The 13065-nt window shown below is 36.7% G+C and overlaps 1 protein-coding gene across 6 annotated transcripts; it reads right to left on the bottom strand.

The window, feature by feature from the left end:
• Positions 1-406: 406 nt before the first annotated feature.
• pomt2 (protein-O-mannosyltransferase 2) lies at positions 407-12316 on the bottom strand. 6 transcript variants are annotated; one of them, XM_049463434.1, is made up of 22 exons: positions 10508-12316; positions 9674-9758; positions 9260-9364; positions 8577-8685; positions 8318-8426; positions 7480-7639; positions 6862-6968; positions 6661-6743; positions 6298-6407; positions 5614-5677; positions 5433-5493; positions 5175-5253; positions 4388-4539; positions 3846-3937; positions 3693-3769; positions 3529-3600; positions 3386-3445; positions 2603-2719; positions 2391-2496; positions 1780-1920; positions 1498-1609; positions 407-1147 (listed from the first exon to the last, which is right to left on the bottom strand). In XM_049463434.1, the coding sequence occupies exons 1-22, from the start codon at positions 10828-10830 to the stop codon at positions 1042-1044; spliced, it is 2430 nt and encodes an 809-aa protein (XP_049319391.1). In that variant the 5' UTR covers positions 10831-12316; the 3' UTR covers positions 407-1041. The 6 variants fall into 6 exon arrangements, 5 of the variants coding, with proteins under 5 accessions (XP_049319391.1, XP_049319392.1, XP_022528270.2 ...); XM_049463435.1 differs by having other exon boundaries at positions 2603-2710; XM_022672549.2 differs by lacking the exon at positions 2603-2719.
• Positions 12317-13065: the final 749 nt, after the last annotated feature.

Raw genomic sequence — 13065 nt, 5'->3', positions numbered from 1 at the left:
AATGTGAACACAGAATCTGTTCCTGAATCGTCTCACATGCTGCACATTGATACCTGTATAAACGCCTTCTTCTTCACCAACAACAAAAACCCTCATATTAGAGAGACAAGAGACTCGTAGCTTTATAAAGGGTTATAGATGTAGAGTTTGCAGCTCATATGTGGAGCATCTTTTGCTGGAGTGGAGAGTAAACAGCTGCTCTGAAGTTCATGCTCAGGTCCAGGAAATGAAAAAAGGACAGGCGGTTTGCTTTTGCTTTGTGATTTGGAAAAATTGGATTTGGCATGTTCACACAGCCATACAACCATGATTTTTGTGACTTGCTAACTACAATATACCTTCCTAAAAGTCTGATGTGTTTCCACAATATAATCAGTACCAGCGAGAAATAGAACATGACAGAACATTCTTAAAAACACTTTAATTTTTTTTACACAGTAAAACCTCCCATTTCACATCAATCCAAAGATCACATCAATCCAACTAAAACAATACTGCTATTTGCTTCTTGCTTTCTAGAATCCATAACTAACACTTTAACACTTACAAGATTTATAATTTCAGTCAGAAAATGATAGTGAATTTTAACACTCTAATACTCCGTCTTACTCCATTTAATTCACTATTTAAACACTTCATTTAAAAGGCACTTTTTATTTTGATTGTTTACTTAAGTCAAAACAAAAAAATAATAATAAAAGTACCGCAAAATATGTAAATAATGATTATGTAGTGTTTCAGAACACTGATCACATTCTAATTTACCTTTATCTAATGTAATGTAATAAATGAAATGATGTGGACCACTAGTTATATTAACCAGGCCAATATGCAGTGTACTGAACAAAAAAAAAAAAACGAAAAAAGATTTAACACAATAAAACAAGCACAAAACACATAGTTTTGAGTAAAACTGGAGTTGAATACTTAAAGGGTGAAATGTAACACACTAAGTTTTAGCAGCTCAATAGTGAATAAACTAATAACTTCACAACAAACAAACAAACTAAACAAAACGATCCCCTGATATTTTTATTTCTTTTAAAATTCCCAGGAGTCCAGCCACCGGAGTCCGGCCATGGAGGAGGAGGGATCATGAGCTAACGGCCCCCTCATGCCATAGGAGAGAGGGTGGAACAGATAGAAGCTGCAAATAGAGGGAAAAAAAAACAAAGATTAATGGAAAAAAAAAGAACAGAAAAAAATAGACTAAATAATATACGAGTAACAGCCATTATAAAACTTTTTCGTATTTTTTGCACTTAAAATCCTTTAATTTTCCCAAAAATCATCAGAGCTGCTTATGTATGAATTCTAACAAAAAATACAGCATATTAACTTTTCAATTAAATGGCCCAGAATTATAAAATATATAACAATCTTTTATTAATGTAACTTAAAGATTTTTTAAGTTTAACACAAGTTAAAGGATTTATTTTGCCTTCACAGATATTTTGTAAGAACTGTGACGATCATAAAGCCTGCTGTCGCTCTCACCTGTAGAGGATGCCGACCAGGAGAACCGTCTGACCCCCTCTTAGAATATACTTTGAATACGGTGGTCTACATAGAAGGTCAACATTCTGTAGAAATGTGTCCAGTGTTATTCCTTTAAATAGAAGAAGAAAAAAAATCACAAATTTTGTTCACAAGTTTGTGTTTGGTATTAAAACATTTATGAATGGTACAGGGTTTTAAAATGCAGAACAACACAGAAGAATATTATCACATAAACCACTACTATTCTGTTTGGAGGAGTATGTCCTCAGTTTTCTGTACCTGTAAGCATACTGCTGAAGAGCACAGCAGGGAAGTAGTGGTGGTAGTAGAGAATACGGCCCATGCTGTAGAAGGGCAGGTAGTGAAGCAGCCAGGCCAGGAACAGCATCCCACCACCTTCTAAAATAACCCGGCAATGTGCTGCAAAAACACCAAACAAACAAACACAGTAAAAACCTTAAACTAAGCAAATTCACATATCACAACACTAAATACATTTTTTAAAACAGTTAACTATTTAAAACAAAAGTCAATTTAAATATTTATTTTTCTGCACTTTTAAAGATAAAAATGATTACATTTTATGCACAGAGCACAAAACCATTTACTTCCTAGCTGGATTCAGAATGAATAAAACGAGAGCAAATATGGCTTTGGAGGAATAGGTGTGTTTAAAAAACAAAAAGTAAGAACTCATTTAAAAATAGATGTATACCTGTTAAATAATATTTGGAATAATTGTGAAAAAGATTTAAGAATGTGTAGAACATTTCCAATTAAAAAAAGAATGTTTAAAGCACACATAAATATGAGGAATGAACTACTATTAATGATGAGAGGATCTAATATGTTGATTAACACTGAACCACTATGAAGAGTTAACCGCCTACCTTTTCTCTCTCCCTCTAATTTAGCTCCTCTCTGTAAGGCCAAAGAGCACACAGACACCATGACAACAAACAGCCCCAGACTGAACAGGTTCAGCCACCAGATCACCTGTAGTAGAGAGAGAGAGTCAGGTCAGGTTCAGGTCATCATGCAGATTTCTGCCGATTCACTTGCATTTAAATATCAGCCTTATTAAATGTGTTAAAGGTTTCACTCCACTAAAATCCTCTTGTTCTTGTTCTTTATGAAATACAGCAGGTCTCTCTGAGTTGTTTATAATGCTGCACATGATGAAACTCTTCCTCAACCTCTTCCTCATTGTCTGCAGCAGCTAGTAAAAGAAAATATTCCGAAAAATGAGTCGATCAGGAAAAGCACCGTGTCTACATCAACCTGTGAATTAGTATTCATGGCCCCGCCCACCTCGGCTCGGGACCGCCCACAGGCAGAGCTCAAGCCAGGCAGCAACGCCGTCTCGTCAGATAGGAGGAGCTAACAGCACTAGGAACAGCATGTAGTTCATTCCTGTGTTATTTGTGCGAATAACACATCAGTGTTTATATACTTTACCCAGTAATTCAGAGCTAAGAAACAAATGGTTAGAATTAGTCTATGGAGGAAAGACACCACCAGCCAAGTACAATTGAGATAAGTAGGTGTATATTTAGAATAGTTCTGTTTCCACTAGTTAAAAGTAAAAATATACCCCGGGTGGATTTTTACTTTCTGGACCTAAACTACCCACCTCTGTGTGTAAGTATCTATAGGTTTAAATAGGATCTCCGGTGGATTTGGTGTTTTACAGAGACTCTAAGACTAGGTCAGTGGCTGAACTGCACTTAGCAGGGCATTATTACACATGTTGTAAAGTAACATATGACATTGCAAAGACTGTTATTAGTGTAAAAAATCTCTTTATTTTAAAACATTTCTAACTTACAAGTATCTTGGTCATTAAAAACTGAAAAAATAAGGACATGGACAGAACTAGACTCACAGGGTTCCCCAGCAGATACACTCGGTACTCCGTCTCATTCACTCCAGAAAACCTTAAACCCTAAACACACAGTAACAAAGAATAAATTTTAGATTATTTCCACAATAAAAGTCAGTTGTTATATTCCTCTGAGGTGAACCTACCTGATAGTTGATGGGCCAGTGCCAAGGTTTAGAGTTCACCTCATTGTCCTTAGGTTTTAAGCCACTGTTACCCTGTTAGAAAAACAATAAAACTGCCTCAGCACACAAAACACTTTATTAAAACTTCATCAAATGTGACCGATAATTTTCTGGGCTCATCTTACCCTGATCATGACAATATGAGACTCCAGCAGAATCTCCAGGAAGGAAGGTTTGAGCACATGCAGACTGATGTTGGGCACTAGATAAAGAGAAAGAAAAGTATAATAAAGAATCAAAAAGAAATTGGATATGTTGGTTAAGTTGCAAGAACTTACAATTGGGGTTGATGTGATCCTCAATGTTCCACTGGGAATTGGGAGTTTCCTTTAAATATGGACTACAAGTGACCTCCACCTGCTCCCAGCCCCTTTAAAACATTACAAAGATAAAACATTTTTATTTTTTCAATGTTTGTGACCTTTCTGTCACAAACTCTTTAGTGTTTTCCTAAAATATCTGAACATAACTGCTATTCCTAATCCCAGACAGATGCTTCACAAAAGAATTTTTCAGTTTAGCAGATAAGTAAATCCAAATGTCAAATCTGTAAAGAGATGTTCCTACTGGACAGACCTTAAATTTGCACCATTATGTAGCAACTGTAGTTTAAAACAACTGTTTAGTGGTCAGATCTGCTGAATTAAAAGGAAAACATGGCGACATCCCTGTTTCTTACTAGTGTTGTATAATGTGCCTTATAATCCGGTGCACCTTTTAGTGCAGAAAATACAGTAATTCTTCTTTAAGCTGTAGTAATTCTAACTAAATGTTGTAAATCTGATCTTTTCCTCCTCAGCACCATTTTTAATGCACTCACCACTTTGGGAGGGTTTTTCCTGAGGAAAACAGCACACAGCCAGTGGAGCGATGCAGGAAGCGGACTTTACTGCGCAGGACCTTCACCGGATCACCTTTCTTCCCCCCACACACCTCCACCTGCCACAGGTCATTGAGGTCCCCTGTACCGTTCTGAAAGAGATTAAACATGCCAAGTGACTAATAATGAAGAAAATGTCCAGACCAATGTCTGAACCATGGTTAATGTATTAGTTATGCACTAAATAACTTACAGCTACATCCTGGCATCATCAGATATGTCGGTTATATCTCTCTATAATTGCAATAACTGGTTTCTAGGAGGGTGTGCAATTGACATTGGCATTTTGTCAATTCGGACAAAGCCCACCCTCACATTTATTTCTACAAATCACCAAATAACTTTGGTAGTGGACTAATCTGATGATTACTTTTTCGACTAGTCAGCGTTTGTTTTTGCTAAGCATTCCATTGCTTTAAAAGGAAAGAAACTGAAGCTAAACGTAGGACTTAAATGGCCTCTAAATATCTAAAAGATGATTCAATGTGGGAAATTCTGATATTTAGTGTGTAAAAACGTAAAATTTAGACTAAGTTGAGTATAAACTGTCTGAGTGAACTCATTTACCCCCTGCTATTGTGCTTCTGTCCCCAGTACTTTGTCTTGTGTGGCACAGTAGCCATAGATTAGTATGTCTGATACTAATCACTTTAAATTTCATGTTAGATATAGTTTTACAAATAATATAAAGCTAAACAGCCAAAAACTCACACAAAGTAACACTTACAATGCCATAGCCTGTGACCTGAAGATGCTTTTTTGTCAGTGGGGCCTCATGCAGGTGACTGTGCAGGTTTCGGGTGGTTCTGATGGAGAAAAGCATCAGAAACTACAATAAAATACGTAATCACAAGACACAGGGATGGATATGGCATAATAATCATTCCATACTTTACAAAACACTTAAAGATAAATCATTTACAGGCCAGGCTATAAGTTTGATACGTTTAATGTACAGATCTGAGGAAGAAATGAGAAAACTCACTCTCTGTGCTCTAGTCGAATGATGTCTCCATGTCGGACCAGCTCTGGAGTCTCTGCATGATCTAAAAAAAAAACAAACAACACACACAAAATCATAACATTTTCCTGCCAAACTTTCCCAAATATGATTTACTGTAAAGTAAAGCAGCCATAAAAACACAAACAAAGAAATTCCCTCTCACCTTCACTATCAGGTTTTTTGACCAACCACTGGTTGTTGTAGTCTTTGTGCAGATAGGCAGTGACCTATTATAATTACACAAAACAGAACTAAGATTAGCTTATCATAAATATATGTATAGGTTTATATTTAAGTAAAATGAACATTGTTGTTTTATTCTATAAACTACAGACAACATTTCTCCCAAATTCCAAATAAAAATATTCTCATTTAGAGCATTTATTTACAGAAAATGAGAAATGACTGAAATAACAAAAAAAGATGCAGAGCTTTCAGACCTCAAATAATGCAAAGAAAACAAGTTCATATTCATAAAGTTTTAAGAGTTCAGAAATAATCAATATTTGGTGGAATAATCCTGGTTGGTTTTTAATCACAGTTTTAATTTCATGCATCTTGGCATCATGTTCTCCTCCACCAGTCTTACACACTGCTTTTGGATAACTTTAAAATTCAAGCAGTTCAGTTTGGTGGTTTGATGGTTTGTGATCATCCATCTTCCTCTTGATTATATTCCAGAGGTTTGATCAATCAAAGAAGTCTTTTTTTTCTTTCATTTTTAATTTAAAACTTTATGAATATGAACTTGTTTTGAAACTTGTTCTGTAAGCTCTGCATATTGAAATATCTGTTATTTCAGCCATTTTAGAGATCTCTATAAGCTATAAGGGGCAGAAGTACGGACCTGCTGCTGGTGGGCTCCGACTCCCTCTGGGTAAAGATGCCAGTGGGAATGGAGATAGCCTCCAGCTATCCGCAGGTTCTTCACTGTAATCGTAGAGCCATATGCCAGGTCTGCTTATGGGCAAGAAATAAAAAAATATATTATGATTTTAGCACAGTTACATGCATCACTACACACCTAGCTACTGTGCAATGTAAAATCTCACTTCATCCATCGAAAATAAATCATAAAGAATGTACACATCACACTACAGCCGCACTGCAAAAAAAATTCCAACTTTCTGCCAGTTCTGCCAAACTCTTAAATACCAGCAAAACTAAATTATCTTTAACTTTGCTCTGAACAATTTAAAACTGTACTCACATTCTGGCATGGTGGCATTATGCAGGTTGTTTCCAATTAGACGAGACTGGAAAGCAGAGCTAAAGAATCCATCCCCCGGACCACTGGGCACAGAAAAACAACTTACAGTTACTTAGAGCTAGTCATCTCACCTCTGCAGAAAAATTCTTATTCAAATGTATTTCTGAACGTACAGCACAGAGGCTTTAATTTAGTTTTTACCTCCTGTTTAAGACAGCAAAATGGACTGCAAATATTGTGGTGTACAGGAACAAGGGTAGAATAATTAACCCAAAAATCCGGGCAAACAAGTGCTTAGCAAAATCCACCTGAAAAAGAAAGAAACCACATGTATAAAATTAAGCAAATTCAGTGTAATCTGAATGTGCAATAAGGTCAATATCATTCATTTGACATTCTGATCATTATCAGAATAAACTCTATCAGATTAAGGGCATCATGGTATTGTCAGTACCGGTACTTGAATATTGATCAAACGTATGTTTTTAAAATAAGACAAAAAGTTAGAATCATAGTTGGAGGCGCCAGAATTTCACCCTTTTGTGGAAATCATGAATTTAAATCATGTTAGGATCATAACTAACCTTGTTTAACTGAATGTAGTGATATATGGTGCCAAAGAAATTATTAAATACAAAAATAAAAATGGGTTTCACTCATTTTTTTAAACAAATTAGCACTACTGTTTTGGTGGTGCTCATTATAAAACCCTTAAAAAACACATTACATTGCATCATAAATCAGGTATTGTTAACATCTTCATGCACCACAATGCTTATTTTACCACACAAATCATTTTTATTTTGCTCATTTCCATACCAGAGACAGGTTTAAATCCCCGAGTAGTTTCCAGAGGTCCCATGCTGTACTGATACCAACTAAAATGATGACAAACAGCCCCACGAACTTCACTCCCAGCGAACCAGAGAGATTCACCCCGGTCAGGATCAACCACAGCCACCAGGACAAGCTGAAAGGCCTAGTAAACGATTATTACAATTACAAAAAGAAGACATAATATATATACCATATTTTTAGCATATATATACCATATTAAGACGCACTTAAAATCCTAAATTTTCCAAAAATATCGCTCGCAAGTCTTATAATCCGGTGCTCCTTATGTATAAATTCTACCAGTCAGGTATTAAGGAGCAGTAAAGCCACCCTACTGAAGCATTATTAGCCGCTAACCGTGCTAAGTGCTAGCTCTTTCGCCATTCAGAGGCGAACACTGGAACACTCAGGGTTCTTCAGTGTAGCACTGTTGGGCGGCATTTACTAGTGCTAAACGCAGCTAGCTCTAGCAGTTAGCCACTAATGCTAATGCTGCTGCACCCAGCCTTAGTGGAAAGCTAAGAAAGAATAATCTGGGAATCTGAGAAATTTCTTTTTAAAAGAATCACAGTTTTGTTTATTTAGTTTAGCCTTATTGAACTTAGTTAACCCACCACCCAGCAACCTGCTAAAGTAGAAGGAAAACACGGTGAGACCCCTGTTTCTTACTAGTGTTGCATAATGTGCCTTACAATCCAGTGCACCATATAGTGCAAAAAGTACGGTATAAGTAGTCTTTAATTTCAGGTTAAAATGCAACCATATACACATACAGACAAGCCTAGTTTACAACAGACGTTGATGTGGTTCACTGTCCTACCTGAGTCTCTGTTGGTTGAATTTGACCATGCTCAGCACGGCTCCCATAATGAAAAACATGAGGATGGGATCCAGTAAGATATACTGCGAGAGGGTGATGCACCCAGTGTCTGACAAGAACGAAAGAGAAATCTCTTTACATAAGACAGTTTTAACAGTATATTGTCTAATATAAAGGTTTTCTGGTTTTACAAATGAGGGTTTAAATACAATATATTTAATCAAAATTAAATAAGAATAATTTGACTCATTACACTGACCAAAAATGAGCAGGGAAGCTGCGATAAGAGCAGCCGCAGTAGATCGGGAGAGCTCCAAGACCACCAAGAAAGCAAAGGGAGGCAAACAGGAGCCGAGGGCTGCACAGAACTGTACATTTATTTACAGCGTCAGCAATACTGTAACAGCAGCAGCAGAAACAATACAGTATATATGGGAGTTTTCTTCTAATATTCTATGTTCATTTATAACCAATTAATTTCTCACTTTGTGGCAATATGATGTACATATACTAGTGCATCTTAAAAAATAAGAATATCATTGAAAAGTTACTTTAATTTAGTCATTCTCATATATTTTATAGATGTATTACACACAGAGTGATCTATTTTAAGTGTTTATATATTGTTGATTATGATTATGGCTTACAGCCAATGAAAATCCAAATATCTGTCTTTCAGAAAATTGTAATATTATATAAGACCAATTGGTACTTTTGGCAGTGTGGGCAGTGTGCCAAGTCCTGCTGGAAAATGAAATCTGCATCTCCATAAAAAGTTGTCAGCAAAGGGAAGCATAAAGTTTTTTATTTATTTTTTAATTCCGTGATTTGTCATATTGCCAAGAGTATTGTTATCGCAAAAACACCATGAAAAAACGTGATATTATTTTAGAGCCATATCGAGCAACCCTACTGTAAAGTATAAGAAATATTGTTGTTTACCCCTCTCATCCCCCAGTAGTTATGATCCTCATATTTATCTCCAGGTTTGACAAAAGGAAAGGTCCCATCGTAGCCCGTCAGATATCCAGCAAGGCCAATGAGCATCTGAGCCAAAAAACAAAAAACAAAAACTATAAGGATATCAGTGGATGTGGTGAAGATCTGTGTAGATGTTTATTAATATTATTATTATTATAAGTGTTTCATCCTATCGCTAACAATATTCTTATCACAAAAGTCCTCCGATTTATTATATTATTATTTTAAAACAGTATCACAACCCCTATAAACATTACACAAATTATATGTGAAATGAACTGCATTGTATAATGATGAAACTATGTTACATGCGAAATTCAAATTTTGGTGTTGAAACTACAGAAAATGTTTTAGACTGACTGATGAACTCCTCACCTTTCCAAGAGGTGGATGGACGTCAAAGAAGAAGGTGCGGTTGATATAATAGCTCCCCATTTTCCCAAAGTGGGTCTCATCCCAACTGCAAAATATATATATAATTTTATACACTTAGTGCACCTAGTCGGCCTGGTGGGTTTCAGGTGGTCCAATCACTGAATCTGATAAGAATCCATACAGTGGTATGAAAAAGTGTGGGCACCCACTAAAATATGGTGGTGGTTCATCATGCTGTGGGGCTGTGGGACCAGTGCAGGTACTGGGAATCTTGTTAAAGTTGAGGATCACAGGGATTTCAGTCAATGTCAGCAGATTCTTCAGAACAATGCTGAAGAATCAGTGAGAAAGTTAAAGTTAAAGTTAAAGCGCTGGGGCTGGATATAACACTAAACACTGCTCACAATCTACTAAAGCACTAAGATATTTATGCAGAGGAACAAGTACAACGTTCTGGAATGATCATCTCAGTCCCTAGACCTGAATATTATTAATCTGTGATGTGATTTAAAGTGGGCTGATCATGATCAGATACCATTAAACCTGACTGAACTGGAGATGATGCCAGACTCTCATTGGAAGCTATGGGAAGTGTTTAGAGGCTGTTATTTCTGCAAAAGGAGGAACATCTTTTAACTTCTCAAATATCACTGTGTTCTTCTGATACATGATATATTAAACTGAAATTGCTGACCCCAACAACCAATGATTTATAAAGAAAAATTATGAAAATGATCAGGAGTGCCCAAGTTTTTTCATTCCACTGTATGTTGCACCAACATGCAGGTGTATAGATGTACTGTATATGCACATGTGTAAATAAAAAGGTCTCACCATACGTGTGGAGGCTCTGTGATGTTGTAAAAGCGGGTGGAGAGGGAGAAGACAGCCACACACAGCAGAAGCCAGAAAGGTAAGGGTTGATTCATATGGTCAGAGCACTGACTGGGGGTCTCAGAGGTTTTACAGGGCTGTTTAACACACATCCCATTAAAGCCATGAGTGTGTGACAGTCCTGTTTTTCTGGTTTCAGGTAACCCAGGTTTTGTCTTCCCTCTGTCCTTCTCCGTTTCCCTACATGCTCTCCGGTTCCGTACAGGTGGGTTAGAGCAGCTTCGTCTCCGTGTGTCCTCAGAAAATCTGTCTCTGTCTTCCATTAGACAGATATTAAACTAGAATGGTGTTTCTCCCCAGTGTTCACTCAGCAGGTAACAAAAAAAATTAAAAACTAGCTAAAAGGGTAAAACCATTGACCAATTCGCCCACAGAGGGTTAGCTTCTAATCTTTGGAGCTTCCTAAATTACACAGAGATTCACTGAGGAGAAAGGTTCACACATAGGATTAACTTGTATCTGTGGAGCTTCTACCTAACCTAGCTAACCAAAGTCACAGAGAGTCTCACTGAGGATAAAAACTAACACAGACAGTTAAGTTAGCTATCTCTGGAGCTTCCAGCTAGTTCACTAGGTCAGCAAAAATAAACAGTGTCTTATTGAGGACAGAGAAGCTCACACATGGGGTTAACTTATAACTTACAAAAACTGTGGAGCTTCTAGTTAACCTAAGTTATGCAAACTAACAGAAGAAAAAGGCTCACATAGAAAGATAATTTAGGTCATAACTATGGTTATATCTGCAGTCTCATTAAGGAGAGAGCTTTACACAGCAGGTTAACTTATTTATGTGGAGCTTCCAGTTAACTAGCTTACACAGAATCTCACTGAGAAAGGTTCACAGGGAGGGTTAATTTAGATTATATCAGTGGAGCTTCCAGCTAGTTAGCTAGTTAAGTTATACAGAGTCGCACTTAGAAGATCATTTCAGACATAGGGTTAACTTGTATCTTAGATTATATTATAGTTGTGTAACTTCCAGCAAGTTAGTTAACAAGTTTAGCTAAGATAAATAGTGTCTCACTGAAAAGAGGTTCACAGGGTTGCAAAAATTGTAGTTAGCCTAGCTAAATAGCTAGGTTATATCTGTGAAGCTTCCAGCTAGTAAGCTAGCTTTGTTAGCTAAACTTAGTTAAACAGTCCCTTTGAAGAGAGAGATTCACACAGGGGGTAATTTATAAACTATATAAACTATGGAGTATATAATATCTGTGGAGCTTCTAGTTAACCCAAGTTATACAGTCTAACTAAAGAATAAGGCTCACACAAAATGTTAATTTAGGTTATATCTGTGGAGTCCCCAGCTAGTAAGCTTCCTATGTTAACTAGCTAATCTTAGGTAAACAGTAGTCTCATTGAAGAGAGGTTCACACAGCTGTGGAAATTTTATGTAGCTTAGCTAAATAGTTAATTAGCTTTCTTAATTAACATAGTTAAGTTACACGGAGTCTCGTTAAGGAAAGGGTTATATTATAACCTAATTTACAATCAGTGGGGCTTTTAGCTTACTAACTAGTTAAATCAGCTAACCGTTAAGTTACAGTCTGACTAAGCTAAGCGCTTTACTCTCATGTCGTTTAGAGAATTCGATTTAAAAAAAAAACTAAATAAATGGTTACTATAAAGCTATGCTAGTTAAATAAATAGATAGGTAAGTAGGTAGATTAGATTTCTAACTGTGCAGCTGGCAGTGTTTACTCCGCAGACCCGTGTTTCTCTCAGTTGCTCTTCGTGTGCTGGAGTTCTGAGTTCTGGACCTGCTGGCTCTTCACTGCCACCTACCCGGAAAACAGCTCCATGATACCGACGGCCGCCATATTGGATGGGTCTCCCACGCCGCGCGCCCCCAGTGCGTTTATTTACACTAAGGAAGGTGTTTAATACAACTATAAAAAGCACAACAATTTATACTTGATTTACACACGGTTTGGATTGTTAGAAAAGAGCAGAGATGTATTAACGATTCAGGACGCTGTCACACATTATAAATATGTGCTTTCATGCTGAAATATTTTGTATTATGCTCTTTAATAAAGACAGACATATGGTATGGCATATGAATAAGTGTAACCATGAATTAATTTAATATTTATATGTACATAAATATAAACACACAGAGGAAAGAGACAGAGACGGCACAAGCGAAAGCGAGAGAAAGAGCAAGCGAGAGAGTGCCTAGAGTAAGTAGTGAGTGGCTTAGTACACCAGTGACGACTTTCTTCTTCAGGACATTTCTTCTCTCAGATTCACAGCTGCTTGTTTTTCACCTATAGACACTCATAGCTCCTCTAACTATAAATGCACAGTCTGCATAGATAAAACCCAAATATGAAATTGAGCATTCAGACATTCAGTGCTGTTTATTACTTAAATAATTAATGTATGAGGACACAACACAACTGAGAGTCACATGATCCAATACTTTTACTCACAAGAAAAAGTGGTGGGTTCAGACAGAAGCTGTTGAATCTTCTAAACTGTGTATCCGATACAGACGT

This window comes from Astyanax mexicanus, chromosome 14 (genome assembly GCF_023375975.1).
Source record: "Astyanax mexicanus isolate ESR-SI-001 chromosome 14, AstMex3_surface, whole genome shotgun sequence".
Lineage (NCBI taxonomy): Eukaryota > Metazoa > Chordata > Actinopteri > Characiformes > Acestrorhamphidae > Astyanax > Astyanax mexicanus.
This window is presented reverse-complemented; position numbering and strand designations above follow the sequence as displayed.